Raw genomic sequence first — 26001 nt, forward strand, 5'->3', positions numbered from 1 at the left:
AGCACCTTTGGGACAACCATAACCTGGATGATTGAAAATCTCCACAGAGTAGACAAACCAATCCATTTAGACCAGGGGTCTCCAACCTAGGCAACTTTAAGACCTGTGGACTTCAACTCCCAGAATTCCTCAGCCAGCAAAGCTGACTGAGGAATTCTGGGAATTGAAGTCCACAAGTCTTGAAGTTGCCAAGGTTGGAGACCCGTGATCTAGACAACTTCCCTAGTTTAACCTGGATGAATTCATCTTCTTGGGTTTAGATGCCTCATTGGGGCATTTTTATCTCCCAAATGCTAACTTGACCACCATGTCTCCATAATCTGCTCACACATTGTCTTTAAAACTCTGGAGAGCTTGAAGGAAGATTCATATTTGTACAGTGAGACCTGAGTGTCTATCTGAAGAAGCTGACTCATTCTTTTTGAAAAACCTGTGGGGAGAAACACTTGTTCATTTCACCGAATGAGGTCATTTGCTAGCTCTTAGATTTAAACACATTTAGTTCCTCGAGCCTTATTTAAGTTGTTTTTTTTTTTTTTAAAAAAAAAATCAGGTTTAGCAGAAGCCAGAAAAAAAAAAACCTCAAAATTCTCAAACTGGAATGCTGGAACCTCTTAAAACGTTGCTAGTGACATATCATTTGAAGGGTTCATTCCAGATTATTGTGAATTTTTCTTGGGTCGGGAGGAGAGAAACTGAAAGAGATCACCACCCACTGATGTAAATCTGACTACCATACTTCGTGGAGAATCGGGTGTGGGTAGACCTTTTAGTCAAACACGCTACTCAAGCAGGAGATCCTATATTATTTCAGAAAATCGTTGTCCAATCTCTTTTTAAAAACTTCCAGTGTTCCACCCACAACTTCTGGAGGCAAGTTGTTCCACTGATTAATTCTTCTCACTGTCAGGAAATTTCTCCATAGTTCTAAGTTGGTTCTCTCCTTGGTTAGTTTCCACCCATTGCTTCTTGTCTTCTCAGTAGACCTGGTTTATAATTTGAAAGAGTCCCACTCTCGGAAAACGCATGTGTGTTTGTAAGAATGTGTGCCAACCACAGGCGCACAAATGGGTGTTCTAGTTTGCGAAGCTGAGGAAGTCGTATCTGCACAACTGGGATTTGATGAATCATTTAGGGCAGGGGTGGGCAAACTTTTTGGCTCGGGGCCGCATTGACTTAAAATTTGACAGACGGGCCGGGTCAGCACAAGATTTTTGGGAATCTCCCCCTTCCCCCCCTCTTCTCCTTTTCCTTCCCTCGGAGGCCCCCTGAGTCAGGAGTTGCTACTGCCGGCGCGGTTCCGCTGCGGCCAGTCCCGCTGCTGCCTCGGGAAGGGAAAGGCAAAAAGGAAGAGCCGCAGCGGTGCTTTGCAACGGAGCAGCAGCACCGGAGGCTCAGGCTCAGCGGCTCCTGGTTTTGCCTTTTCCTTCCCAAGGCAACGCGGACTGGAGCCGTGCAGAGCTGCGCCGGCGGTAGCAACTCCTGACAGCCCCAGCCGGACACCTGAGCGGAGCCCGGCAACTGCCTGTTGCTGCTGCTGGAGCACCGCCGGTCGCTCCTCCAAGCAGCCCGCCCGCCCGCCGGGCTTCCTCCGCCGCAAGCTCGGGGCCAGGCGCGAGCGCCCGCAAGTTAAAAGGAAGCCGAAAGTTGCTGGGAAGTTGCTCGGTGCTGGGAGCAGGCTTTAAAGTGCCGCCCGAGCAAAGTTTAAGCAGCCCGCCCGCCCCGCTGGCGGAACCCTTCCGCTCCTTGGCGGGAAGACGCTCCAACCTGCAAACTTTGCCTTTGCAAAGTTTAAGCCTGAAGCCTCCGAAACCCAAGCAACTTCCCAGCAACTTTCGGCTTCCTTTTAACTCGCAGGCACTCGCGCCTGGCGGAGGGGAAGCCCAGAGCCTCCTCCAAGCAGCCCGCCAGCCCGCCCACCGGGCTTCCTCCGCCGCGCGGCTCGGGGCCAGGCACGGCGCCGCGAGGAAAAAGAAAGCCGAAAGTTGCTGGGAAGTTGCTCGGGTGCTGGGAGCAGGCTTTTTAAAGTACCGCCCGAGCAAAGTTTAAGCAGCTCGCCCGCCCGCTGGCGGAACCCTTCCCGCTCCTCGGCGGGAAGACACTCCAGCCTGCAAACTTTGCCTTTGCAAAGTTTAAGCCTGGAAGCCCTGGAAAAAAAGGGGATCGGGCGGGGACTCACCTTCGGAGAGGTCGCACTCGAAGGTGATTTCGAACTCCCAGCCGAGGCCTTGCAAAGTTCTTTTCTTTCCTACCCGAGAGCGCTCCGCACTGTTTTGCAGCTTTGGGGCCACGCGGCACAGGGCAATACGCCACGCCCAGTGATTTTTTTTCAGGGACGGGCCGGATTGGACAGACCAACGGGCCGGATGTGGCCCTCGGGCCGTAGTTTGCCCACCCCTTAGGGGAATGTGCAGAATTGAAAAACATTCCCGAAAACAAATAACTTCTGTACTGCTCTCAAGAAAATTTGTATCATTGTGCCCAAGTAGCAATAGCAATAGCACGTAGACTTATATACCGCTTCACAGTGTTTTACAGCCCTCTCTAAGTGGTTTACGGAGTCAGCCTTTTGCCCCCAACAATCTGACTCCTCATTTTATCCACCTCGGAAGGAGGGAAGGCTGAGTCAACCTTAAGCCTGGTGAGATTTTAAAAGCCAAATTGCAGGCAGCCGGCAGTCAGCAGAATTAGCCTGCAGTACTGCACTCTAACCACTGCGTCACCACAGTCATTGCTAGAGCAACTTAATTTTTTTTTAAAACTTAAGAGGAAAAGGAAGGTGGAGAGACAAGGGGGTAAAAAGGGCAGGGAGAAGAAGAAGCAAGGGAGGAAGGAAGGGATGATAAGCTTCAGTGGTGTGGAGCAAGATGTAAAGAAACAAGATTCATTTAGAGATAATGGGTAAAAATTTAATTCAAAAAGGGATTCTGCAAAGGTACATAAGATTGTATTGTTATATTTGTACTTAGAAATAATGTTAGAAAATTGGAAACAACATGTGATCAAAAAATGGGATAAAATATTCAGTGTAATTTAGTGAAATTTTTGTGAATAAAAGGAAGTCAGTGAAATAAATGAGAGAATTGAAGTAGGAAGAAATGGGAACATTTTAATGATACAATGATTTAAAATACAAGTAATGTGAAGTGGGGGGGAAATAACTATGGAAAGCTTATAAGTGTTCCCATAAAAGTATGATATTCAATCGAAAAGTAATGTGTAAAATGTTTAAGATTCAAATGAATATTAATATTAATGATAGATTTGAATTGGTATGGATTGTTGTTTTAATTATATTACATATTTACAATTTTTTCTTTCTTTAAAATACAATGTGTAACTTTAGAATGTACTAAACAGAATCCCAATGGAAGCTATGTACTATACTAAGTGTTATAAATCTAGGGGAAAGAGATAAAGCCGTCATACTTCAATTAGTGTACAGGAGAAATTTTGTTTAAAGAGAAAAGATAAATAGATAGCTGGAAACAGAACAGACAAAGAATAATAAGCATAATGATCTGAACTGAGATGAGATAAATAAAATAAAACTAAGAAAGTTCAAAAGAGGGGAGAAGCTACATAGAAAACGTAAAATGGTAATAAGTTATGGAATGGTATATAAAATGAACATGAATTTAAATGTGTGTCTGTATGAAGAGATGTAACCCGGGATCAAGCAGCTTTCAGGAAAGATGTTTTATGTTTTTATGTTTTATGTTTTGTTTGTTTGTGTATTGTCTTTGAAAATTAATAAAATTTGTTTAAAAAAAATTAAAACTCTGTATTCTAAAGCAGAGAAGATACATTGTACTACAGGCGTTCCTTGATTTACGACCATAATAGATCCCAGAATTTCCATTGTATATCATAATGGTTGTAAGTTGAGTCAGCCACGTGATCCACCTAAGTTTACAACATTTTTTGTGGTGGTTCTTAAGTTAACGTGGCACTCATTAAGCAAAAGTGGTGGTCATTAAACTAAAGCCACAGTTGTTAAGTGGACGCTGCAAGTTTTTTTCCATTTTTCACTGGAAACTGGTTTGTAACAAAAAATCACAGTCACTTGATTGCAAATCACAATACATGCCATCTGTTTGCCAAGTGCCCCAAATGCAATCATCTACACCATGAAGGAGGGCGGTGGTCCAGTGGAACTTTGAATACAGCTTAAATATTTTTTTGGGGGGGGGGGGTTGGGTCCGTCGTAACTGTGAACAGTCACTAAGTGACCAGTTGTAAGTTGAGGACAACTTGTACCAGCAACTCAGGAGTTGATTTTGTTGTTGTTGTGGTTGTTATTCTATTTCAGCCTCCTTATGTCCTCAAGAATGAAGTCCTCTCCATTAGCAAAGGAGATACTGGAACCATTACCAACCACCTGCTTGATGTGCAGGATAGAGATAATCCTCAAGACGTGACGGTGACCATTTTAGATCCTCCAAAACATGGACAATTGGTCAAGCTTTCAGGAAATGGCCCTTTGACCCTGCATGTGTTCAGCCTTGGTGAACTTTCAGGAGGATTCGTGCGTTATATTCATGATGGGTCTAACAGGATGGAAGACAGGGCGGTTCTGCAAGTCAGCGATGGGTACCACTTTCAGAACATACTCTTCCGCATCAAGATTGATCTAAAGGTAAGACCTCTGAAGTTGTGCCGGGAATGCTTAATTGGTGCCCAACAACATTGAGAGGATAATGGCCATAATCCTTGACTGTTGGTCATGTTGGAGCTAATAGAACCAGTTTGGCTTAGCGGTTGAGGCACCAAACCAGAAAACTAGAATTCTAGACTTGAAAACCATTTTGGTGACTTTGGGCCAATCACCCGAAGACCCTGAGTTCTAGTCCCGCTTTAGGCATGAAAGCCAGCTGAATGACCTTGGGCCAATAACCAGGAGACAGAGAGTTCTAGTCCTGCCTTAGACATGAAAGCCAACTGAGTGACTTTGAGCTGGTCACTCTCTCTCAGCCCAACTCACCTCACAGAGTTGTTGTTGTGGGGAAAGTAGGAGAAAGAAGGAAGAGTATTGGATGCATTTACTACCTTGAGTTGTGTATAAAGATAATAACGGTGGGAAGTAAATAAGTTAATTGTGGTTGCTCATACAGTATGTCAATGGGCAGAAACATTACTGCCATGTTATCCTTGTATAATAAGGGCTACGTAGGCTGATGTTTCTTCTTGTGTTTCAAGGTACTGGTTATAAATCTAAAATCTTACATGGTTTGGGACCAATTTGGTCTAGTGGTTAAGCACCAGACTAGAACCGTGAATTCTTGTCCCACCTTAGGCAGGAAAGCCAGCTGAGTGACTTTGGGCCAGTCACCAGGAGACAGTGAATTCTAGTCCCACCTGAGCCATGAAAGCCAGCTGAGTGACTTTGGGCCAATCACCAGGAGACTGAGAGTTCTAGTCCCACCTTAGCCATGAAAGCCAGCTATGTGACTTTGAGTCAATCACCAGGAGGCTGTGAGTTCTAGTCCCGCCTTAGCCATGAAAGCCAGCTTGAGTGACTTTCTCTCAGTCCAGCTTACCTCACAGAGTTGTTGCTCTGGGGAAAATAAGTCAAAGGAGCATTGGATAGGTTTGCCACCTTGAGTTATTTGTAAAAATAATAAACGTGGGTTACATATAAATAAATAAACACAGTGAAAACAGTTGTACATTCCAATCCAACGTTGCAGACCTAATACACCCGGTATTATACTTATTTACTTAGAAGTCATTTAAAGGACTCACTTCAAAGGAAATATTCATGCGGCGTTAAACTATTATCTCTTTCCAGAAATTGCTGGGTACAGTCACTCTGTCCCCAGGGGTATCTCCCTCAAAATGTTTTTCATCTTTTCGCCAATTTGTAGGGAGTTGGAGGTGAGAAAACCATGTCAATTGAAAGTGACAAAAATGTCCATGCGCTCAGAGGGTTATTGTCTCAGGAAGACCCATTCTGGCTTCCTCATTTTAATTTTAAAAAGGTTACGTTAACCTAATTAGCAAAAGAAAAGTATAAATACATATAATAGTACTAAGGGCAGAATACAGGTAGTCCTCGACTTACAACAGTTCATTTAGTGACCATTCGAAGTTACAAAGGCACTTTTGACCGTTTTTCACACTTAACGACCATTGCAGCATCCCCATGTGATCCAAATTTGGATGCTTGGCAACAGTTTCATATTTATGACGGTTGTATTGTCCCAAGATCTTGTGATCCCCTTTTGTGACTGACTGTATTACAAGCAAAGTCAATGTGTGGGGAAGCCAGATTCACTTAACAACCGGGTCACTAACTTTATAACTGATGTGATTCACTTAACAATTACGGCAAGTGAGGTCGTAAAATGGAGCAAAATTCACTTAACCAATTTCTCATTTAGCAACATCAATTTCGGGCTCAATTGTGGTCGTAAGTTGAGGACTCCCTGTGTAACAAGAATGAGTTACCCTTATCCTAAAAAAATGAGGTGGAGGAGGAGAGAAAAACGGGAAACCTGGAAAATAATAATGTAAACAGAAAAAAAAAATGTTTCTGTGCTTCCTGGAAATAATAGTGTGTATTACAGGGGACGCAGTGGCTCATTGGATAAGACTCTGAGCTCGTTGATTGGAAAGGTCAGCAGTTCGGCAGTTCGAATCCCTAGCACTGTGTAATGGAGTGAGCTCCCGTTACTGGTCCCGGCTTCTGCCAACCTGGCAGTTCGAAAGCATGTAAAAAAATGCAAGTAGAAAAATAGGGACCACTTTGGCGGGAAGGTAACAGCGCTCCATGCGCCTTTGGTGTTCAGTCATGCCGGTCACATGATCACGGAGATGCCTTCGGACAGCGCTGCCCCTTCAGCTTTGTAACAAAGATGAGCACCGCCCCCTAGAGCCGGAAACGACTAGCACATATGTGCGAGGGGAACCTTTACCTTTATTACATGTGAATGGGGAAATGAGCGAAGCACATACTTTTTAGCTACCACAGTTGAGTGATGAATCAACAGTGATAAAATTAACCCAAAAGGGTATAAAGAATTTAGGGCTTTGATTAAGATGTCCATTAAGAGGAGCAGATGCATCCCAGAATTTTATGACAGAGATATTTTGTCTTGCAACAAGGTAGCCGTGCGTTTGTAGAGGTGTGAGTCAGTCATAGGACAGTTTGGAAAAAGTGCATAGAAGCACCGTGGAACTAAAGAGAAACTTCATAATAGCGAGGACAATCAACCAGTGGAACCGCTTGTGTTCAGAAGTTGTGGATGCTTCATCACTGGATGTTTTTAAGAAGAGACTGGACAGCCACTTGTCTAAAATGGTATAGGTTTTGCTGCTCGAGCAGGTGGTTGGACTAGAAAACCTTCAAGTTCCATTCTGATTGATGGATCGAACTCTTGGCTTGGATGCCACGATTAGAAAACACTGACTTGGATTTGGGATTTTATGCACAAACTTCCATAGGTCCGCATGGCCTCAAATTTCCCACCTTCCCTGCTTTGTTTTCTTGCAACGGGGCTTGTGGGAGGATTACTGTTGAATTTATTTATCCTGGATTCACACATCTGCTAAGATGGCTGGATTTGTACAACACGCTTAAGGTACTGTGAATTTGCTAGAGCAGGGGGTCCCCAAACTTCACACATTTAGGACTTTTGGACTTCAACTGCGTGAATTCTGGGAGTTGAAGTCCGCAGGTCTTAAAGTCTCCAAGTTTAGAGACTGCTGAACCATGGGTGCTGTTATTCATAAATGATAGCCATGATTCTTAATCATATGCATAATATTGTAGGATAGTCAACACTGGCAAGACCTTCGCATCACCTTGTGGAGGATTAGTATTTATCTTTCATTGATAGCGTTAATACTTATGCATTAATTTGTCCTATTTCGATTCTGCATTCCTTTAATCCTCCAGCCCTTTTCTTCTTCAGTTTTTGAGTTGGATTTTAATAGCAATTAGGTAGCAGCCCTAGCAGATGTTCTGAGTTTTGTTTTATAAGGTTTTAAAATATGATAAAACCTCTCCATTTGCCATCTTACTTTTTTAGCTCCTTTCGAACTACCTATTTGAAGATATTGAAAGTAATGAGGTGTTTCGGGCCATTCCTAGCAGGGAGTCTCCAAAGATTTAATCTTGGTTTGATTAAGTGTTAAATCTTGCAGTCTATAGGAATCATTACCCCTGCCAATCAATCTTTTACCATGTTACCTTTCACGAAAATAATGTTTTGAGCAAGAGACGTTGAAACTTGGGCTTATTTTTCTTTTGCATTTATCCCACAGTTTTGATAAGCTATTTATAATTATGTGATCTCTTATACTGAGCACTTCTATTTGTATCATAGCATTTCTACAGTTCTTTTGAAACGGAATGACAGCGTTGGAAGGGACCTGAGAGGTCTTCTAGTCCAACCTTCTGCTCAACCAGGAAACCCTATACCCGTGATGGCGAACCTATGGCACGTGTGTCACAGGTGGCACGCAGAGCCATTTGTGCGGGCACGCAAGCCCCAGCCAAACTTACCTGCACTGTGCATGTGTGTGATTCCCAGAGGCTTGGAGGAAGCCTCTGGAGCCTTGGGAGGCTGAAAACGGGCCCGTTTTGGCACTAGCGGTATTTCCGGAAGGCCTGTTTTTTGACCTGCCAAGGCTGTAGAGGCTTCCCTCGAGCCTCTGGGAGGGCGAAAACAGCCTCAAACAGGCTGGAAATCAGCAGGGAGGTGCGTGCATGCGCAATGCAGGTAAGGGGGTGGGGCGGGGGTGTTGCATGCACATGCGCAGGGGGTTGGGGTGCATTGCATTGTGGGTGTGTCAGCACACGCATGCTTTTGGCACAGCACAACAAAAAGGTTCGCCCATCACTGCCTTTTCAGACAAATGATTGTCCAATTTCTTCTTAGAAACCTCCGGTGTTGAAGCACCCACAACTTCTGCAGACAACTTGTTCCACTGATTAATTGTTCTCGGTCGTTCAATCCCCTCTTGCAACTTATTGACAAATGGGGAATTCAGATTCGTTAAACGAATCTGAATGTTACTAATTGTTACTAATTAGGCAATAAGAGTGATTCACTTAACAAATGTGGCAAGAAAAGCTGTAAAATGGGGCAAAACTCACGTAAAAACTGTCTAACTTAGCCACAGAAAATGTTGGACTCAATTGTGGTTGTAAATCGAGGACGATCTGTGGTTTCCTATATATTCAATAAAACAATAGGCTTATAAGATTCTGAATAGATAGGATTATTTTCCTTGTAAAGCCAAATTTTGAAAGCATTGGGCCACTAAGAAGGAACTATTTGCCATCATCGTATATTATTCATTATCTGAATTAATAGTCCCATGGAAATTTCTTTGAAAATCTTACAGTGTTGTGCCAAATATTGGTTCTGGGAATCTATGCAATTTTGTTTCCTTCATTTCATCTTCAGTAATTGGCTTGTTAAGCAATTCCTTTTGGTGATCTGTAAATTTCATAATCTAGTGTTGTATCCAAATACTCTATAATCTTTTACAAACTTGGCATCTGTTTTCCATACAGTTGAGAATAGTATTTAACAAACTGATTTATCATCTCTCCTGAAGCTGAAATATAATTCTTTCTGTTGCAATCTGAAGTGATAGTTCTAATTTTTTTTGGCATTTTAATGTGTTTATTGTGAACTACTCAGAAAACTTTGAATATTGGGTGGTTTAATTTTTAAAAAAATAAATACGTAGTTGATAGGCCAACAATTTGTGTGGCTCATTATTTTTCTCAAAATACTTATGCTTAAGAAAATTCATCTTCTTCTAAGATTAATTTAATTCCAAATGATCTACTTGATAATGAATTGACTTAATTTTTGTTTCTTTATCCAGCATTAGATTCTGTTTGAGTTTTGATTCCAGCTGCTTCAATTCTGTTCTTCTGAATGTTATTTGAAAGATAGATCACTACTTATGGTACAATGAACTCATCTTATTTTCCTTTTAGGAAGAGATTTTTTTAAAAAACGATTTCTGTACTGTTTTAAGAAAATATCATAGGGGGTTGACCGAAAAGGAACAAATTATTTTTTCAATTGTTTCTACGAATTGCAGAATGAGATTTTTGATCTTTGGCAAACATGAATGGGGTTTCCCCCCCAAAAAAATCTGGATAAATCTACTTTGTAAATAGATATATAGATAAATATAAACTTTCTTTTTGTTGCTTTCTGTTCAATACCAAATAAATAATCTCATAATGCTTTCTTGGATTTCCATACTGCAAATAAAGGAACAACAGAAGTTGAATTAGTTTGGTAGATGCACTTTAACTCAAATTGGCACTTCCATTTTGATATCTCCTTGTACTAATAATAAAGTGTTCAAACTTGTCTTTTTCTGAGCCATTCCTGAGTGCACTTTTAGATTGGATTATAAATCTGTGTTAAATGAACACTGCGGTTTCTTTAAGTGTAAAGCCCCCTGTGCACCGTGCAACTCTGCACATGTGTGTGCCAGTGGTGGGATTCAAATTTTTTTACTACAGTTCTGTGGGCGTGGCTTGGTGGGTGTGGCAGGGGAACGATACTGTAAAATCTCCAGTCAGAGGTGGTATTTGCCAGTTCTCTGAACTATTCAAAATTTCCGCTACCGGTTCTTCAGAACTGGTCAGAACCTGCTGAATACCACCTCTGCTGTGAGCGTCTCCCGCGCATCCCCACACCCTGCGCATGCATGCCGGATATCCAACAATCAGCTGTCGGGCGCATGCATGTGCACTGGGGCTCTTCCGGGTAACCTCTCGCGTGCCGGCAGAAATGGCTCTGCGTGCTACTTCCAGCATGTGTACCATCACGGTTATAGGTCAACTAGTCCAAACCCCTGCCCAAGCAGGAGACCCTACACCATTTCTGACCGATGGCAGTCCAATCTCTTCTTGAAAGCCTCCGGTGATGAACTTCTGAAGGCAACTTCTTCTCCATGGGTTGATGGTTCTCACTGTCAGAAAATTCCTCCTTATTTCCAGATTGAATTTCTCCTTGATCCGTTTCCATCCATGATTCCTTGTCTGGCCTTCAGGTGCTTTGGAAAATAGCTTGACCCTTCCTCTCTGTGGCAGCCCCTCAAATATTGGAAGGCTGCTCTCATGTCTCCCCTGGTCCTTCTCTTCACTAGACTAGCCAGGCCCAGTTCCTGTAACCGTTCTTCACATGTCTGCAGTCCCCTATTCATCCTGGTTGCTCTTCTCTGCATTCTTTCTAGAGTCTCAACATCTTTTTATAGTGTGATGAACAAACCAGATGCAGTATTCTAAGTGTGGTCTTACTAAGGCTTTATAGAGTGGTATTAGTACCTCACTTGATCTTGATTGTATCCTTCTGTTAATGCAATTTAGGTTTACATTGGCTTTTTTGGCTGTTGCCGCACACTGTTGGCTGATATTTAATTGATTGTACACTAAGACTCCAAGGTCTCTTTCACAATTCCTGCTACTAAGCCTGGTTTCATCCAGTTTACATGTGTACTTTCAGTTTTTTCTTCCCTAAGTGTCACCTCCTTTAGGGTTTGTTTGATCAAAAATCAGATCCAAATTGTGCTGGTGAAAATCTTACCGGGCTGTCGAGTTGTGGCTTGGTTACACAGAGAGCTCCAGATATGTAGCTGAGTTTCACATTTGGGTGGCCAATCCTTGTTTTAAATGCCTGTGTAACTGACTGTGAACTAGAATCCATTCTGCACATCCAATCAAGTGGTTTTTGAGGGTTCCTTGTTGTTCTCTGACCTTGGTTGCTTTTTTGCAGACATTTCATTACCGAACTAGGTAACATGATGAGTGTTAGTAGGGAGTGGGGTTTTCTCTCAGTTTATATTCTGGTGGCTTGCCCTGTCAGTGTTGGTGGGAGTGGTCTTGGAGTTTCTTTGGTGGGGCTGTATTGTTGTCTTGCTTGGCAATTCCTTGATTGGGATACTGTTTACTTCTTGATTGTTGGTCTGATGTTAATCTTGGTGTTAATCTATGCTCATCTGGGTGTTGATTGGTGGTGGGAAGATATTTGGTCTTTTCGTTTCCTTTTTGGCTTGTTGATTGTGTCTTTTTCACAGTACGTGGATGTTGATAGTGTCTTTGTGTCTTTTGATAGCCAATTTGTCAGAGTGCCAGGCTTCTGGGAATTCTCTAATGTTTTTAGATAGGATTGTCATAAAAACAAAGTAGATTTTAGACCTACCTGACCGGTAATATTCTGAACAACCCTTAGGTGGCGGAAAAGCATTACCATTTTTAAAAATCTCTCTGTGGCCATCTAGTGGTCACCTGGTTCTTTTACAGTTCAGTTATGGTAGCTTTAACTGAGCTGCATGAATACTATTATTCTCAGCTGAAACCTTGATGCTGCGATAGGGATATTACTCTTTAAATTGACAGGTAACCCCCTGCAGCTTTTACTTTTAGTTGGAGTTAGGCAACGACCAGCTTGGAATTTTTCTGAGGACAATCTTGTGTGAAGTAAATGTATCCTTGCTTGGAAAGTGGGACATCCTTTAACTTATACTTGTATTGCTCTGCTTAAACCTGTTGTAGATAGAATAGCATTGATAATATTTTGTTCTGTAAACCACCAGGCCCTTTGGGGCTTGGAATGTAATGGGGAACATGGTAGAATAGAATAGAATAGAATAGAATAGAATAGAATAGAATAGAATAGAATAGAATAGAATAGAATAGAATGCAATGCAATGCAATGCAATGCAATGCAATGCAATGCAATGCAATGCAATGCAATAGAATAGAATAGAATAGAATAGAGTAGAATAGAATAGAATAGAATAGAATAGAATAGAATATTGGAGGCAATATGCTGACATTTGTAAATCGCTCAGAGAGTGCTGTAAACGCTATGGGGCAAAGATGGTATCCAGCAGGTTTTAACTGGTTCTGGAGAACCGGTAGCGGAAATTTTGAGTAGTTTGGAGAACCGGCAAATCCCACCTCTTGACTGGCCCCACCCCCATCTATTATCTGCCTCCGGAGTCCCAGCTGATCGGCTGGGTGTTCTTTTGTTGCCCTGCACAGGAGAACGGAGCTGAAAAGCAGGTTAGTGGGGTGTGGAGGGAATGGGGATTTTGCAGTATCCTTCTCCCGCCACGCCCACCAAGCCACGCCCACAGAACCGGTAGTAAAAAAATTTGAATCCCACCACTGCTGTGGGGTGATATATAATTTTAAGTGCTATTGTTATTAACTGCTGTCTTGTGTAGCAATGGAAATTTTGGGGCTCAATTTGTGGTCATCAATTGAGGACTGCCTATATTTACTACTGTCCCCGAATAAATATTATTTAAACCACAAATCTGCGTTTGGTTTCCTTGCAGCATCTTCTCTTTTACCATGCTCCGATCTGTGTGTGGTGTTACTGAGTTGTTTCTGAAAAGCAAACTCATCCCTTATGGCCAGATTGCTGCACAACTGATTTAAACAGCCTATTCCTTTTTATTTCATCGTTTTTTAATTGCTGCTGATCTCACATGTTAATTGCAGAACAGGTTTTTTGTTTTTTGAGCCATGGAAAAGTGTGATGCTTTTGAGGGATTGTTTAGCTCCTAAGGACTGAGGAAGGAACTCAGCCAAACCTTGAAATGGAACCTTCTTAACTATTTTGTTTCCAAACTTGCCGAAAATATATCGGAAAAGGAATAATGGGATCTATATTTAATTACAGACAGGTACTGAAAAAACTGGGACTGTGATACTTTCAAACAATGAGCTGTAGATAAGTCTACAAGAAAAATATTGTGAAATCTAAGGCATTCTCCTTTTAAAACAATGCATATACTTAGGAATATGTAAAAGAGCAGGAAGAGATAGGAGGGTAGGTTAAACGAGATTAATGTCCAGCATTAAGTTGCAATTCAGAAGGATTTATTGCTCAACCCTATACATAAGAATCTAGTCAACTAACATTCACATCTGAATTGGCACCAGATAAGGATCAAAGGAATTTAAGGGGGAGCTGGACTTGGATCGTTTGTGGCAATGTAAGGACTCTAAGCTGATGACACATTTAACCCCACCATCACCCTGGATCTGCCTGCTCTTCTCCTACAAACGTTTCCTTGTTTGTTCAAAACATCTCAAATCTCTCTGATTTCACCCTTAATACAACAAGGTAACTGTGTGAACTGATTGTACAACATTGCTTTTAAGCACAATGGATTTTTGAATAGATTCCCTATTTTCTACTGAGTAAAAGAATCTACTTTAATGAGCTCATTGACCTACCATTCCGGGCCTTAAAGAGCATCCAGAAATGTTCCCAACGAGCTCGTTAGGATTCTCTAGCAATTAGAAGCACAGCAAAATTAATTATAATAATAATGATCAAGGACAGGGGTCTAATGGATTTAATCTGCATCCATGTTTTGCAGATTTGCACTGAGTTGCAACTTAAAATAGCCTCTTTGCTCTGATTACCTTTCACAATGAGCTGTTGGAAAATCTCACGCACCACTAAACTGGGTCCACAGTTAAGCCAGAGTTTGGAATGGAAAGTCTGGAATGTGGACATTTTCAAAGTATGTGGAGATTTTCAGTCATCCAGGTCATGGTTGTCCCAAGGGTGCTTTTTCAAAAGGCAACTGGACTTTGTTTTTTTTTTTTTCCTTCTGGAGAATTGAAAAAGCTTCTGGAAGAGAAGTGAAACATCTTCAAAAGAAAGAAAGGAAGGAAGGAAGGAAGGAAGAAAAGAAAGAGAGAAAGAAAGAAAGAAAGGAAAGAAAGAAAGAAAGAAAGAAAGAAAGAAAGAAAGAAAGAAAGAAAGAAAGAAAGAAAGAAAGATTGCATTTTGAAAAAGCACCTTTGGGATATTTTCAAAGGTTTCTGGACTCTAAAAGACCCAAAGTGGCATTTTTATTACTTGAACTGGATCTTCAGTAGATCAAGAGCTGATCAGCAATAGAAGGTATCTCCATATGATCTCCTTCATCCATTTGAGTTAGATCTTTGAAGACTAATGGTGCTTTGGGAATAGGATCTATCTATGACAATTCACCATGGCCAACTCTCCACAGCCAACTTGTCCCAACCAATTTGCTGCGGGACAACTCTCCACAGCCAACTTGTCCCAACCAATTCGCTGCAGGACAACTCTCCACAGCCAACTTGGTGGAGGACAACTCTCTGCGAGACAAGAGTTACACTAAGATCAAAGAAATAGTGGAAAGAAAGGATGCAGAAAAGAGGGACAGAATGAAATATAAATTGCAAAAAAATAAAATAATGTTGTTTTTTTAAAAAAATAATTAAATAGAATTGTTAAATTGTCCCACAGCGAGTTGGCCGTGGAGAGTTGGCCGCAGCATGTTGGCTTGTGGCAAGTTGTCCCGTTCGACTGGGAATGCGTTGTAGAAAGAAAAATCAAGTCCAGTTCCAAGCCGGGAGAAAGACAGTGGAAATAAAATGGAGGCTGATTGGAAAAAGGGTTTATTGACGAGCAGAAGCAACAACAGCATGCAGTTCTGGGACAGCTGATAAATTAGCTCGATGAGTGTGAGTTTACAGCAGGGGTGTCCAACTCAAGGCCTGTGGCCAGATCTGTCCCGTGGGGTGCCCTGGAAACAGCGGACCAGCCCGTGGTGCCTCTGCCAGTGAAAACGGAGCTCCATTTTCACTGGCAGAATGTTCGGGCCACCATAGGTGCCCCCGACATGAGTGACATCGAGCTGGCCACGTCCCCCTGGCCATGCCCCCCTCCGAAAGGTCGAACACAACCCTGGTGGGCCTTCAATGAAATTGAGTTTGACACCCCTCGTTTACAAGTATTTTGTAATTTTTGAGGTGTGCTTTATGTGTTTTAATTATTTGATTGGTGATGGTGTTAATCCTATTATGTCCCAAAGGCCATGTCGTGTTCTTCTTAATCCCATCCGCTGGAGCTGAAGATGTTTTGTTTATGAATAGATTGGCCCGGATTTCTTAATGGGCACAAAATATCCATCTCTAAAGACTATAGATATCAGCTGGAGGTTGTTGGTGCTGCTTTCTGCCTCTGTTAAGATTTTTCTCCATTTCTCCTTTGGGGAAATATAACATTCTGCCTCTTTTAATATTCTCAAAAATATTTCATTCTCTGGGGTGGGCGGTGGGGAGTTCCCGCAGAACGTAATGTAAAATAAAATTATAGTGCTTTTGAACTCTATGCTGCCTTCTGATTTCTTGCACCTGACAAGTTCATAGAAACCAATGCCACCGTTAGAGCATTCAGTTGGTCTCTGGGCAACGGTATAAAATGCTATACCTTTGGAAATTCAGCCGGTTCCTTGTTTTAAGATGTCACCTTAAGTTCTGTTCCAGGAATACTCAAAAGACTCAGGCTATTCTTATCTTCCAACCGTGCCTCCCATCCATCGCTTCACTTAATGACTTCATGCATTTTCGATCTTCTTTGCAGAACAGTGGCATTCCCCGCCTAGTTATCAGCTCTACCGTCTGGGTCCCAGAAGGAGGCATGTTGCAAATCACTCCCAAAAATCTGCAAGCCGAGATGTTCGGGGCCAGTGATTCTTCGATCATCTATACAATTAGGGACAAGCCACAGTATGGTAAGTTGGGAGGTATGAAACCTCTTGAGTTGTTAAGTGAATCTGGCTTTTCCTTTGACTTTGCTCGTCAGAAGATCTCAGAAGGTGATCATATGACCGGAGCCTGTTTGGGTTGGTTCTGGTGTACCAGTAGTGGAAATTTGGAGTAGTTCGGAGAACTGACAAATACCACCTCTGGCTGGCCCTGCCCACCTGCACCCACCCTTACCTCTCCTATATTCCCTGTCAGCATTCCAGAAAACCTCCAGCAAATAACTCCGAGACAGACATCCTCTCCAAGGTTCTTTTTATTAAACTGGCACATCTGGGAAATCCCGAATTTGAAAGTTCCAGGTTTCCTTGCAATAAGTAAAAAATTACAAATCCATCCCCTGCACCCATCATCGCATCACATGCCCCAATCACCTTCCGTCCCAACTTAAGACTTCTCCTCACCCAGGTGCAGAAATAACATGACCTTGACTTAGAAAAAGAATGCTATTATGTCTAACCATATACACTCCCAAGAACTTCCCCCCTCCCATTTCCCCAGGCTCAGGAATGTGGCAGGGTGGATGCGTCTGGTGCTAATATGGCTTCCAAAGCTGGCATTCCCTTTTTATTAGCTCAGCTGACTTGCGTGGCAGTGCGGATTGCCGCGCCTCAGCTGAGCTAAAAACACAGCACAGCTCATCAGCGTTGATACAGAGGGCGGTCTCTTATCCCTGCGTGCGCGCGCATAAAACACACATTAGGCACACACGTGTGTTAGGTGCACGTGCACAGCTCACCAGAGTTGATACAGAGGGCGGTCTTTGAGCCCTGCACATGCGCACGCGAAGCGTGCTTTCCGAACCAGTAGGAAAAATTTTGGAAACTCACCACTGCACATGACCCCAGGACATTGCAACTGTCCCATGCTCGTTCTAAAAAAACAACAACAAAAAACCCACAAGGAGGAAGAGAATTTTGCTCCCATATTAAATTCTTTGAAGAATTGGTGATATATAGATAGATAGATAGATAGATAGATAGATAGATAGATAGATAGATAGATAGATAGATAGATAGATAGATAGATAGACCGATCGATCGATGGATCTTTGGTTATTCGGGTTTTCTCCCGCGTAAGATTGGAAGTATCTAGGCAACGTTTCGATGAAGTCTCATTCATCGTCTTCAGGCTTCTGTCTTCTGTCTTCAGCTCTGTGCTTCTCAGAGTGATGTGAGCTTGCAGCTGCTTCTTCCTTTTAACTGCTAGTGGGGGTGTGACTTGATTGGGTGGGGGCTTGGCTGTGTTCTCATTGGTTGGGGGTATGGCTGTGTTCTGTATATATATATATATATATGTATATATATATACATACATACATACACACACACACACACACACACACACACACACACACACACACATATCCTTAATAGGTTAAAAAATATATGAAGAGATAGATAATTAAAGTAATGAGTTACATTGAACATTGAAGTTTTTCAAGATTTTTCTGAATGTCCTTAGGGTTGAAATTACATTAATCTCTGGGGGAAGGTTTCAGAGAGTCGGAGAAATCGTCCAATCCAATTTTTTAAAAAATTTGGTAGAGAATTTTGAAAGCTTTCCAGAGCCCAGCCTAATGACGTCTTCAAGCTGGATTTGAGAATAGGTCACCTATTCTGTGATTTTCTGAGAGTCCATACCCTGCTTCCCCGAAAATACAACCTACCCTGAAAGTAAGTCCTAGTTTGATTTTTACACATGTGCCCAATATAAGCCCTACCCCCAAATAAGCTCTTATTAAGACCCCAACCACTCCAGGGTGCACGGATAAACGTTAAGCTAGGGTGGGCTTAGGGGTGGTGGAGTTGCCCTACTGCTTAACTTTGTACAGTTGTAGCCAGGCCTCGCACACCCCAACGCCTGCCTCATCAGCCCATTTGGCAAAGCTTTCCTGAAGGCCTCTGTAGCTGATCATAAAGCTCCAGATTGACCCGGAACTCTGTTATTGGCGGCAGAGGCCTTCAGGAAAGCTTTGCCAGCCACAGAAGAAGTTCCTGAAGGCCTCTGACGGTGAAAAGGACGCACGCAAGTGAGGTTAGTCAGTGGATGACCTCCCCAGAAAATAAGACCTGGTGCCTTTTTGGTGGCAATATATATATATATATATATATATATATATATATATATATATATATATATATATATATATATATATATATATATATAACATACTGTATATAAGACAGGGTCTTATTTTCGGGGAAACACGGTAACAGTTTATAGAAAGGTAATCTAAAAAGACTATATTGCCTATAATTATAATGCTAGAAAGTTCCTACCTATATACAAACCTATGTGTACCCTTGTATCGCTGTGTGCCTTGGAAAGGAACATTTCTTCGGCACGTTTTACATTTAAGTCGCAAAGAACTCTTCCAGATTAAAAAACAAACAAACTAATGCTACGTGACCAGACTTTGCAGTTCTCAGGAAATAGCCAAGAAAAACAAGCATTAGATGTAATGGTATTCCATACAGGCTAAGCACTTCAGTGTTTGATGTATATTGGTTTGTAGCTGATAAAATACTTTTTGAACGCGGAGTGTTCCGAGGGCGGTGCTTTAAAAAAGGTGCTGTTGAAAACATCTTTTGTATTGTCAATAGGGGGTGATGACGGCGGTTGCTCTTGCTTATTAATTTGCATTAGAAAGATGAATGTGGAGCAGGGGTGTCAAACTCGATTCCATTGAGGGTTGTATTTGACATCGGGAGGGGGGCAGGGTGTGTGTGACTGGATGGGCATGGCCAGCTCAACGCCACTCGTGTCAGGGGCACCCTTGGTGGCCCGAGCGTTCTGCCAGCAAAAATGGGCTCCCGAACTCTGTTTTTACTGGCAGAGGCCCCGCGGGCCAGCTGTTTGCAGGGCAGCCCTGCGGGCCGCATCTAACCACCCCTTGGGCTGGATCCAGCCCCCCAGGCCTTGAGTTTGACACACCTGATGTAGACAACAAGACGCAGGTGGTCCTTGACTTAAGACCATAGTTGGAACCAGAAATTTCCATGCCGAAGCAAAGTAAGTGAGCCGTGCCTCATTTTACAACCTTTTTCTTTTACTGCAGATGACTGCAGTTGTTAAGTGAATCATTAAGTTATTAAGTGAATCTGGCTTTCCCCGTTGATTTTGCTGGTGAGAAACTCGCTGGGAACGTCCCAAAGGGTGAGCATGTGACACCCAGGATGCTGTAATTGTTGAAAATACCTGCCGGTTGCCAAGCCCCCAAATTTTGATCATGTGACTATGGAGAGGTTGTCACAGTTGTAAGTGCAAAGACGAGTTATAAGTCTCCCCCCCCCCCCAGTGCCACTGTAACTTAACGAATGGTTATCAATCAAGGAATACCTGTATTTTATTTTCAGAGAGTCCTTCTTACTTGGAGGGAGAGCCTGGTGTCTCAACGGTTAAGATACTGGGCTTAAAGTTGGCAGCTCAGGTTCGAGATCCGAGCACTACCCTTCCTCTCCTCAGCTCCTGCCAACCTAGCAGTTTGAAAGCATGCAAACGCGAGTAGCTAAATAGGTCCCACTATCAAGGCAACAGCGCGCCATGACATCATGCTGGCCCAGAGATGGTATTCATCAGGTTCCGGCCAGTTCTGGAGAACTGGTAGCGGAAATTTTGAGTAATTCAGAGAACCGGCAAATACCACCTCTGGCTGGCCCAGCCCCCATCTATTCTCTGCCTCCCGAGTTCCAGCTTATCAGCTGTGTCTTCTTTTGTTGTTTTGCACAGGAGAACGGACCTGGAAAGCAGGTTAGTGGGGTGGGGAGGGAATGGGATTTTGCAGTAACTTTCCCCCAGGAGTGAGAAGGGGATGGAGATTTTGCAGTATCCTTCCCTGCCACGCCCACAGAACCGATAGTAAAAAAAAATTGAATCCCACAACTGCTCTTGCCATATGACCACGGAAATGCCTTTGGCCAGCTCAATGGCCTTGAAACAGAGGTTAATACTGCCCCCTGTAGTAAAATCCGGAGGGACACCTTATTTCTTGTATCTTTTCTTCTTTCTGAAGGTATAATTTCTCTGGTGGTATCTTCCCAAAGATCTCTTCAGCACCATACTGATAGCAAAAACCAGAAATCCTTCCGGATGGGAGGAAATAAGTCACCTCACTCCCCTCATCTCAGAAATTACCAGAAATTGATAGATTTGTACAATACGGTTTTTCCAGACCTAAAATTAAATCAACATTAGGGAAGCACAGAACGCCGGAGTGTTTCTGTGTAATCTTCCGTATCCATTTCTCTCATTTTCAGACTCTCTCCATACCCAGAAGATGTTTCGAAGTCTTTAGACAAGGACAATTAAGTCCATCAATAGTTTTGGGGGCTTTTTTAGTATCTCTGCCTACCTCATTTGAGTTGAGAGTGGTAGATGTTGGGTGCTAAAGTAAAATGCCCCAACCTCTTTATTAATTAGCCCTGTTTATAGCCACTGCAATAGAAGAGACTCTTAGCATTTTCCGATACCTCTGTAAACCATTCAATAAAGAGTCTGCGGGTGTAATAAATAAAAATAAAAATCACGGTGCAAAGCAGCACAATAAAATACCCTTAATACACAGATCAAACAAAATAAAGATGAGCCATCACCAGTTAACACATTAAAAAAACACACGCACAGAATCAATAAAAGGTCTGGTGATACTTCGTACTCCAAATGTTCCCTAAATGGACTCTGATTTTAATGTCCTACAGCAGTATTTCTCAATCTTGGCAACTTTGAGATCTGGGGACTTTTAACTCCCAGAATTCCTCACACTGGCTAGAGAATTCTGGGAGTTGAAGTCCATACAACTTAAATTTGCCAAGGCTGAGAAACAGAGGCTTGCACAAGGCTAACGGCACGGCATTTGAACCGAGTGAATTTCTGGGGAGTAGCAAATATTTCTCCGTGGGGGTGCAGCAACGAAGGGCAGCTTGTATCCAGGGGTGGGATTCATATTTTTTAACAACTGGTTCAGGGAAGCCTCCTTGGGGGGCTGTTTTTGCTCCCAGAAGGCTTCCCTGGGGCCCTAGGAAGGCAAAAAATGGAGCCTGGGAGGCACATAGCACAACCCCACGCTCAGTTTTGGGGCCTTCTGGGCCTCAGGGAAGCCTCCTGGGCGAAGCAGTAAGACAGGGAGGGGAATCCTGGCACAGCTGATCATAGGAACAGCTGATTGTCAGGAGGGGGAAGAAAGAAATACCTTAAGGAGTGACTGGGTGGGGAAGAACGCAGTCAGCGATGTCGGGCATGCACACGAGGTTGCGCATGCGCTATAAGGACTGATTGGGCGGAGAGGGGAGGGGCCAGCCAGGGGCACGATTTTCAGGTTCTCCAAACTGCGCAGAATCCTAACAACCGGTTCTATAGAACCGGTCCGAACCGGTAGAATCTCATCCCTGCTTGTATCCCCTCCAAATACCCTGTTTCTCCAACAATACGGCCTCCCCCAATAGGAAGTCCCAGCATGTTTTATAGGCATAAAATGAAATTAAGCCCCTCCCCCCCCAAATTAAGGCCTATATTAAAACATGCGAAATGGGGGGGGGGGGGAAATGACGGGAGGGCTTGCTGTTAGGAAGTACTTTTGTTGCACACCCGGATATGGTGCTGCCTGCGTTGACCCTGATACAAAGTGCCCCACCAATGCCGAGGTCAACATCCAAGCCGTCGCCGCCTGCCCACACGAAGATGCAAGGGGGGGAATTAAGTCACCTCCGAAAAGACGGCCTAGCCATTTTTTCGGGGCTCAAAAAAATATATATATATACTCTGGTTTCTCTTCAGATCGTATAAATCTTTCGCCTTTTATTAAAAAAAAATAAGACCCGGCCTTATTATATGAGAAACATGGTAATCACAGTAACAGAGGGCTAGCAGGGGTGAGCAACATGGATTCAAAATGGACGGAGGAGACATCCCTGCAACTATCTTAATGGCGAGTTGTGTAGGGCTTTATAATTAAAATCAACACCATATGGGAAGCTAGTTCAGGACCCAGATCGAGATGCTCTGGTTAAACTGTATCCCCACAGTAATTGGCTGCTGTGTTGTGGACCAGTTGAACCTTCTGGGTAGTTCTTCAAGGACCAGCCCCATGTAGAGAGTATTGCAGTAGTCCAAGTATTTCACTTCCTTCTATCCAGGATATAGCATATAAGCGATACTTGAGCAGGGCCTTCAGGATTGTCTGGGACGCTACCCAACCTTTTCACGACCTGTTTTCCTTGTTACCTTCTGGGAAGAGGATTTGTGATGTCTGAAGCAGGACATCCAGATTCAATCACAGTTTTGTCCCATACAGTATCAACCTTGTAAAGTCTAAAATTTCCTCTTTCCGCTATGTATTCAAAGTGATGTTGGTGTGTGTGTGTGTGTGTGTGTGTGTGTGTGTGTGTGTGTGTGTGTGTAGCATGTGTATAGGTGTGTTATGTATGTGTACATGGATGGTGGTATTAATTTTTTTTTACTACTGGTTCTGTGGGCGTGGCTTAGTGGGTGTGACATGGCGTGGCTTGGTGGGTGTAGCAGGGGAAGGATACTGCAAAATCTCCATTCCCTCCCTACCCCACTAACCTGCTTTCCAGCTCTGTTCTCCTTGCAGGGCAACCAAAGAAGACCCAGCCAATCAGCTGGGACTCAGGAGGCAGAGAATAGAATGGGGACGGGGTCAGTCAGAGGTGGTATTTGCCGGTTCTCCAAACTACTCAAAATTTCCACTACTGGTTCTCCAGAACTGGTCAGAACCTGCTGAATACCACCTCTGGCATACATATAGATATTTACTTTCTTTTGAGAGCAGGCAACAGAATTTCATTTTTAATGTGTGCCAATGCTTACAGTAAAAAATGACAATAAAAGCTATTTTATCTTATTTTACTTTACCTTACCTTATGTTACCTTACCGTATCTCATCTTATCTTATCTCGTTTCATCTTATGTCAAAGGAGAAGCGAGATTCACTTAACAACTGTGTAATTAATTAATTAATATCTACATCCAGATAGAGAGAGAGAGAGAGAGAGAGAAATATATAGATATAGATTAATTAATTGCAATGCTCTCTACATGGGGCTGTCCTTTAAGAATACGCAGAACACACACACACACACACACACACGGACATCGCAGTCTTTTAACAATTTTGTAAATAAGATTTGCCCAACATCCGTATGGAAATGTTATGACTGAACAGGGTAACCTTTCCTAACTAGAGTTGTTTATATAGTGGCCACTCGACCTTCATAATACCCAGCAGTTAGAGACTGAAAGTCTCTATGGGAAAACCAAAATTAACCTCATTTAAAGGAATCAAACATACACCTGGAGGGAATCCTCGAAATGTGACATCTCCTAGGGTAGTTTAATTTTGTCTTTTTTCAGATGCTAAGTCTAGGCAGACGGTTGTCAATGGATACCTCTTTGGCTGCTAGCTTATCTTATCTAAAAGATTCCTTTAATTAAAGGAATCCAATTAAAGGAAAATTGAAGTTGGCATGCAAGAAAGCAAAGGGTAATAACCTTCCTTCATTATTTTTATTAATGAGAATATCCCTGGACCTACACAAACTCAGTCTAGCAAGGATGTGAAAACTACAGATAATGGGGCTTAACTTCCTTTCTGTGATTCCCAGAACCTTTTAGATGGGTGGGAGATTTCTGGATCTTGTTTGTTTGTTGGTTTGCTTGTTTAGGAAGGTGAGTTAAAGGAAGAAAAAAAATGTGTTAAGTTCTCAATCTCTTGGTCTGGTGACTTATTTCTTAACCTTTTCTTATTTTTTTTTAAAGCAGTGCTTTTCTTTATCAGCAGAGGGAGCTATAACACTAGCTATAACACCACTCTAGTGCTCTTGCTCCCCCTACTGATGACAAAAGGAGCTGCAGTTTACTTGAGGGAAATTTGGTTGTGACCAAACCCCATAAAAATAATAAATAGAATAAAATAAATAATGAAGAGGAGGGAAACATGAAGGTATCTTGCTAATTTCTGGAACCCTGGACATGCTCTATAATGCACGGTATAATTCTTAAACCTGCCTCAGGGCATGCACACCCATGCAATAGTATTCTGATGGGTCCTTGGTTCTCTCTGAGCTTGGTTGTTTTCCTGCAGACATTTCATTACCAAACTAGCTAACATCATCAGTGGTAGTAGGAGTGGATTTTGTTCTCAATTTATATTCTAGAGCAGGGGTGTCAAACTTGATTTCACTGAGGACCACTTCAGGGTTGTGTTTGATCTCTGGGGTCCAGGGTGGGTGTGGCCAGGGTGGGCATGGCCAGCTCGATGTCACTCGTATCGGGGTGCCTGTGGTGGCCCAAGCACTCTGCCATCAAAAATAGGCTCCCAAGCTCTGTTTTTGGCTGCAACAGCCTCCTGCAACCCTCTGCCAGCGAAAACAGCTCGGGAGGGCCACCCACGGCCCTCGCAAACTCCATTTTCAGCTGCAATGACTTCTTGCAACCCTCTGCCAGTGAAAACAGAGCTCAGGAGGGCCGCCTGCAGCCCTCCCAAGCTCCATTTTATCTGGGGCTGGTCCTTGACTGTTTCCAGGGCAGCCCCGCGGACCGGATCTAAGCAGCCCGCAGGCCAGATCCAGCCCCCGAGCCTTGAGTTTGACACCCCTGTTCTAGTGGCTTCTCCTGTTGGTGTCAGTGTTGGTCTAGTTCGGTGATGGTGAACCTATGGCACGCATGCTGGAAGTGGCACGCAGAGCTATTTCTGCCGGCAAGCGATCCGTCGCCTGGAACAGACCCACTGCGCATGCGCGCATACTCCCCGCCCGCCATCTGATTGTCAGGTATCTGCCGTACATGCGCGGGGGAGACACGCGCACAGGAGACACGCATGCATGTGCAGGGGTGGAATGCACGTGGGGGAGGGGGCTTTTGTGCACATGCGCAGAAGTGTGTGGCACAGGGGGGTGCATGTGCATGCTCAGGGGGCGGGGGGGTGTCATTCGTGCATTGCATTATGGGTGCAGGCATGTGTGTGCGCACGCATGTGTGTGCAATTTCAGGCACGTGACGACAAAAAGATTAGCCATCACTAGTCTAGTTGGTACTTTGGTTGGGCTGTTTACTGTTATCTTGTTTGACAGTTCCTGAATTGGGGTATTGTTTACTTCTTGATTGTTGGTCTGCTGTTAACATCAGACATGGGATTCTACCGGTTTGCACCTATTCGCTAGAACCGGTTGTTAGAATAAATTATTGGCCTAATCCTGTAAGGAAGGCAGGAAGGAAACATTCTGGTATTGCTTACAGAAATTGCCTTGCTATTAACCCTTATTACATTCTTGGCAGGACTAGACTTCCTGTCTCAGGAACGTCTCTGGACTTTTTTCCCCCTTCTTTGCTGCTACTTTGCTTGTGTGGAGTGACCATTTCAAGTTACAATGTCACTGAAAAAAGTGACTTATGACCATTTT

General features: G+C 43.2%; 2 protein-coding genes across 2 annotated transcripts in view; one reads left to right on the top strand and one right to left on the bottom strand.

Moving 5' to 3' along the window:
- Positions 1-26001, top strand: part of FRAS1 (Fraser extracellular matrix complex subunit 1) — a 419940-nt gene that overhangs the window by 253340 nt on the left and 140599 nt on the right. The window contains 2 exon segments of the mRNA XM_087962750.1: positions 4313-4639; positions 16401-16551. Of these exon segments, the coding sequence (XP_087818876.1) occupies positions 4313-4639; positions 16401-16551 (478 nt within the window).
- The window catches only part of PAQR3 (progestin and adipoQ receptor family member 3), a 360815-nt gene that overhangs the window by 13233 nt on the left and 321581 nt on the right, over positions 1-26001 (bottom strand). The window lies entirely within an intron of this gene.

Source organism: Notechis scutatus, chromosome 4 (assembly GCF_049901735.1).
Source record: "Notechis scutatus isolate UNSWTSFEM ecotype Mainland chromosome 4, rNotScu1.2, whole genome shotgun sequence".
Lineage (NCBI taxonomy): Eukaryota > Metazoa > Chordata > Lepidosauria > Squamata > Elapidae > Notechis > Notechis scutatus.